At 36.1% G+C, this 6,000-nt stretch overlaps 1 protein-coding gene across 5 annotated transcripts in view; it reads right to left on the bottom strand.

Annotated features, from left to right (window-relative positions):
- Positions 1-1,533: 1,533 nt before the first annotated feature.
- Positions 1,534-6,000, bottom strand: part of VRK1 (VRK serine/threonine kinase 1) — a 50,225-nt gene continuing 45,758 nt past the window's right edge. For all 5 annotated transcript variants that reach the window (XM_035328192.1, XM_035328193.1, XM_035328194.1 and 2 more), the window contains one exon: positions 1,534-3,287. In XM_035328192.1, the coding sequence (XP_035184083.1) occupies positions 3,205-3,287 (83 nt within the window). In that variant the 3' untranslated portion in view covers positions 1,534-3,204. The remainder of the gene's footprint in view (positions 3,288-6,000) is intronic.

The following is a 6,000-nucleotide window of genomic DNA, read 5'->3' as shown; positions in this document are numbered from 1 at the left end:
AGAACACACTTCAATTTATTTTTTTCCTACAAGTACTTTGCATAATCAGCCTTTGTTCCCAAAATGAAGTTTGGTCATCCTTTGTGCACTTCCTTTGCTAGAAGGAAGTGCCGTTTCTTGAGAATATTCGTTGGAGGCTGGTACTGCTACTGCTGCGAACATGCAAGTGCTAACCACCATATATTGGCTTTTGTTTTAATAGCCTTTTAACCAACTTTGTTAATGGACTGAATGCAATTTAGATATGGAACTTGGCTAAAATGTAGCTTCAATTGGCTATTAAAATTTAAGAGCCAACTAAGATAGCTAATTACAAAAAAGCTCCAGTGATAATGCTAAGCAGAATTAGTAATAGCAAATGACAGTCTGTCTAGTCTTATTCCCAAAGGGAAAGAAACTCTTAACTGAGAAGTCAACCAGACAACGTGCAGAAAACCTAATTGCATTACTGGTATTATGGCATCCCAAATCTGGCAGCTCACTGGGACAAAACAGTGAGTAAAGGCTGTCAAACTACTCAGGAAAGCAACTGACCCCCTCCCTTAGTGCAAGTAGCAACAGATATCAGGAATTATTATTTGATTTGGAGCTATTGGGAAATACTCTTGTAAAAATTATCAACCTAGCACCACCTGAAAAATAACTTATACCTATTCTGAATTTGATTCTCTCTCCAGATATTTTAGATTAGGGAAAAAAAATAAACAAACTGTCTGCAAAATGTTCAAGCACTAAAAGAAGCATTCTCTGCTTCATTATCAATATCCTCATTACACCATCAGCTGAAGTGCCGACTAGTTCTCCTGTGAAGATTTATCATGTATGGTGGCCACTTTGAAACATAGGTAGCGGAGTCTTTAACATTCCCTACTCAAGTGTCTCCCTGCTGTGCCTGTAAATGTCAGTCCAGTTTTTTCACGGCTGTGCACACAGATTAGAAACAGCAGGAGAGCTTGGGAGTATGACTACAATACCAGTAAGGACACTTGTCTTCATGGCACTGCTCAAGTGATTCTTGGAATGCAGGACCCTGCTGTTTTCTAATATTTACACACAACTGGAGTCATCAAGAGCAGTAAATGCAGTCTAAAGGCAGCTTGCTTCTTTTGTGTTAGGGGCTTTACTTTCAAATGGGGATGTCAACAAAAATCTACTGCACCCTCCTCCTGTTCTAAAGTGGTGTATATCCCCATCACTGTTTTGCAAAACAGTAAAAACGTGTACAAACACATAGTCTGCGCAATACATACAGCAGTAGCGCAGACATTACCACAGCCTTCCTCCTGGCTCATCCTGGCCACCCCACAGTTTAAACATCACTGCAGTTTACAGTGAGCCAGAGACGTTCGTGCCTGCGAAGACAGTAGCTTTGCACGCTGTTTTCTGTGAGCAGAGACAAGACCTGAAGCAACAGTCACCTAGAAGGGAAGGTGATTTACAGAACAGCTGCAGGTAAAAACTTTTTCTGAGACAATTTGGGGTGGAAAGAGTTAGGGGCAGCTTGTGAAATCTGCAGCTCAAACATTCAAAACATGGACGCAAGAAGTTGTTTATTGCAATTGGTTTTGGTAATATCAAAAGAAAACACATTCTTTCCAAGTTTTCAAGGAGTAAGTTTACCAGTAAACAAGCTACTAAAATGTCAAACACGTAACGTATAGAAAAAAGATGGTAGCTTTGAGTATGCAAGACAAGAGAATACAATATACTTTCTTGGTATTAGTTCTTCAGAACAGTTTATCACTTTTTGAACAAAATTATTAAATGAGTTAAAACAGCAACTTGATTTGAGATTTACATATCAGGGGTTTCAGCAGTCCTACTGTTACTTCTGTAATAGAATGCTGTGCTTAAAGCCATCAGGCACACTTTGCTAATACCTGGGAAAACAAGTCCATAGAGCAGTCACAACAAAATGCCAAGGCACTACAATTTCTAAATATGTTTTTCCAGTTTTATTCGAAAACAACACATACCTTTGTTTTCAAAGCATAAGCTCATCATTCATTCAGCATTTGATGCTAGAGCACATTTTTCAGTGTGTAGCTACCCAAGCAGTATACAATCATCTGAGCGGTACACTGGACATCCACACGGAAACACAGTCATTGGCTCATATGGATTCCTTGCGGTTTGTCAAACTTCATAAAGCAGTCCCCCTGATGTCAGTTATGCTGATGCCCTAATTATATGTATTTGTCATATCTAAATGAAAAGTAATGGTATTTCACACTGAAATTAAATACTGCATTTTTTGACTTACAACACTGAAGACCCAAAGCCAAGCGAAGAAGTGCTTTTAAGAAGTTTTTGTAAGCTTACAAGTTTCTTGACTATTAAAAAAAGGTAAACCATTATTTTCTTACGAGAAGCACAAGTGAGTCAGGCTTTCACTAGAACAAGATAGCTTACAAAGATATTCTTCACATTTATAATGCCTCTTCACAGGTATAAAATAAAAACCTGAGGAGTGGGTTGAGGAGGGCCATGTTTTTTCCTATTTTCCTTTTTCTTTTTAATGCCCTGGGCCTTACGTCTGAAGTTCTGGTCTCTTTTTTCTTTCCAGAGAAACTCTGGATAATGGGAATAATGTGAAAATGATACAAACACCATGCAAAAAAATTCAGTACCTGTCCTACAAAGAATTGTTTAAACATTTTTTTTTTTAAACAAACTAGAATGAAAAGATTATTTTTCTTTTATTCTCTTCGTTGAAAACACTTGAGAAGTATTTAAAAGATGTCTATCATTTCAGACTCCTAACTGCAATCATCTGAGTATACGTTTAAGTGACCTCTTTTAAATTTATTCAAAATTAAAAGAAATCAGATACACTACGGTTCCTTAAAAAGTACCCATAACAAAACTACATTGATCCTTTATTTCTACATTATAAAGCAGAAAAATAACTTTCTTTTAGTTTGCCTTTATATACACAAATTCATGTCTTAAAGAATAAAAATGCATCCTCACTTCAAAGTTGGCAAAATTCTGCATCAGTACTAAAGTATACATAAATTATGCAAATATTTTAATAAAACATTTATTCTTAAAAAACAGGTACAAACAGCAGTCCAAGGGTGTTTTTTGCTTTTTTACAGGAGTGATCCTGTAAAAAGGAAAGTAATAGATTCCAGTGCTGCAGTAACTGAAAAAAAAAGAGATGAGCTGAAGAGCAACATAATTTTTTGTTCCATTTATTATTTACTTCTGAACTCTCTTCCTGGTTGCTGTGCCTTTCTTGGCTTTTGGTGAGGTCATCTGCCGTGTTCTGGTAGCTACTGCTTCTGCAATTCAATCAAAAAAAGACAACATTTTCTGTAAAATAATAGAAATAGATTACAAAAAGATTCTTTGCACTATTTTAAGAGGACAGACCAACTCCAATTATCCATTTAGTTTTGATTTATACGAGGAGGGAAAAAACAGGAATTTACCACAATTTCTGGGCAGCAATGTTATCCTGAAAAAACATATTATGCACTTCAGTTTTTCAAACCACAGTTACATACTGCTGAGCAAATTTAACAGCTCACCTCCACCAAAAGATAGAGTCGGATCCTCTTCAAATTGTAAACTTGTCCGTCTTCCCTATATGCCAAAATCCTATTCTGTGATCCCTCCCACTGCTGAGTCATTTTTGGTGCCCTTTGAACCTTGTGCTAAGTTGATCCAGCTCTGTAACCTGGTAAAGAACTTTTTTTGGGCTGATGGCTTTAGTAAGCTGCAGCTGCCTAGACCATTCTGAACCAAGCTTATGCAAGAGTTGTAGAAGGTACAAAGGCAGAAAAAACGACTTTTGTTCAGCAGCGTTGTTTTATCAGCTCAGCTATCAGTGCAACTTAACCTTCAGATTAAAAGCTATTATTTGACAACATTTTATTAAAAAACATAATGAACATAGCCATCTAAATGGCTCTGAAGTGAACAGAGCCTTAGTAAACCTGGCAGGCAGGTTGCTCAAAAAGACCACACTCAAAATGAAGAAAAAAAAATCCAGCTCATTTACATGAATCACATTTATCTTGTCACTTGTGAGAAAATATTACATATAATAAAAATTGCTCCCGTTTTCAGATGCACAGTAGCAATGACATGTTTTTCATCTTCTGTTCATGGTATTTTCATGATTATTTTTTAACCCCAATTTCCTCCTTGAAGTCAACATGCCTAACTATCTAAATTTCTCCGTTAGCCTATATATAACCCTAAAGTCCCTGTCAACTTCCTAATCTGTGTTACTGACACAGAACGGATGTAAGATTGAGTTTCATGGAAGTCCTTTAGAAAAAAGCTGCTTGCATAAGACAACAGCAGCCTTTGAGCAGTATGAGTCACTGATCATTCAAGCTCAGTGAGTAAATTTGGAAGAAAGAAGGAAGCAGAGAACAATACACAACAAACCAAAACAGTCTCCAGTCCACCCAAAATAAAAACCACACCAAGAAAAGCAAAGAATTATTGCCTATTTTGCTTTCACATTTGCTTTATTTTACATAACTTAATTTGCTCTTAAAATGTTTTGAAATGGAAAATGCCGAAATCAACTTTGAAGAATTTTTCCATTCTTGAAAATGAAATGGAGAATGAAGAAATATTTTTTGTCCAAAATCATTTGCTGCATTCAACATGAAACTACAAATATATTTTGTCAGACAATGCATCTTTGATTAATAAATCACAAAACAACCGACAGCTCTAGGGATGATTTCTTATTGAGAAGAGCAGCTTTATCAATGAAAGATCTATTCTGGCAAAACACCAGACATCCCAACCTCAACTGCTGTATAAAAATCAAATTCATTCAGGTACCCTTAGAAGTTCTCGTAGCTGAAGAGCTATACAAACAGGTATCAAATTAAAGTGGTAACTTCACTATGTAAATCATTCCTTCTCCCAGCTGATATGCACAATACCTTCAAGTATTAGTTTAAATATAAACTCAAATCACACTATTACAGCATCTATCGTTGTGAATTCTAGCAACAGACTTATCTTATGAGCTTTTAAACTGAGTAGTTATAGTGGCAGATATGCTCAGTTATCTACTGGTTTTCTACTCTCCTTCCTAAGATTTTTCCCTAGAATTTTCGTATTGCAACAGGAAGTAGAGAATAACTAAAGTTTTTCCTTTTTAAAAAAAAAAAAAAAAAAAAATGAAACTACAACCTGATCTTTTTCCCATTCATTACTCTTCACCAGTTTTGACTGCGGTAGCTGATATTTCTTTTCATCAGATTATAAATCATATAGCCACACACAGGAAAGGCAGGTGAAATTCATGCTCTAGTATCAGGAAGACTGTCAATACAAACGATGACCTTAGGAAGGAAAACACTACAGGTGTTTGTTTATAGAGGAAAAAAATGTGCTATCTAGTTTTCATATTTGTATTTCAGGAAGGTTGTATTTCATGTGTAGTTGAGTAAAATACAAGCAAATGAAGCTTACTAATTCCTCATTCAGAAAGAGCTTACCCATTTCTAATTGCCCATACTGGAACACCAGAAAGGAGAAGAAAGCCAACCTGCCTCCCAGTTTTCCTTCATCATTAGTGAGTTCTTTTCAAAGCTTTTCTAAACAAACACCCTCATGGACAATCTCCAAGTGGATCATACCAAAAAGGAAAAAAAAATACTTGTCATGGCCCTTTATTCATAATTTCAAGCTTATGCAGCAGAAACATTATCTTTAAATATCTGATTAACTTACGTTAAACAAAAAAACACTGCTCTCAACATGTTTAGGATCAAATTTTGCAGCTATTTCAGAACTGAAGGTCTATACCAACAAGCTAAACTTTTTTCAAAATCAGTTAGCCCAGTAACATATATTGCCCCTTTCCCACAAACTTTTCCTGTAGGAGAAACATCAGTTCTGTTTCTGAAAACAGCAACAGTCCTGTGCGGGCAGCACCGAATGAGGGTGCAAACAAAGCTATTACAAGCAAGGGAGAGGGCTTTTACAAAGCAGATTAAACTGAATTAGGTTCAAACAGCA

The sequence above is a fragment of the Oxyura jamaicensis genome, chromosome 5, assembly GCF_011077185.1.
Source record: "Oxyura jamaicensis isolate SHBP4307 breed ruddy duck chromosome 5, BPBGC_Ojam_1.0, whole genome shotgun sequence".
NCBI lineage: Eukaryota > Metazoa > Chordata > Aves > Anseriformes > Anatidae > Oxyura > Oxyura jamaicensis.
This window is presented reverse-complemented; position numbering and strand designations above follow the sequence as displayed.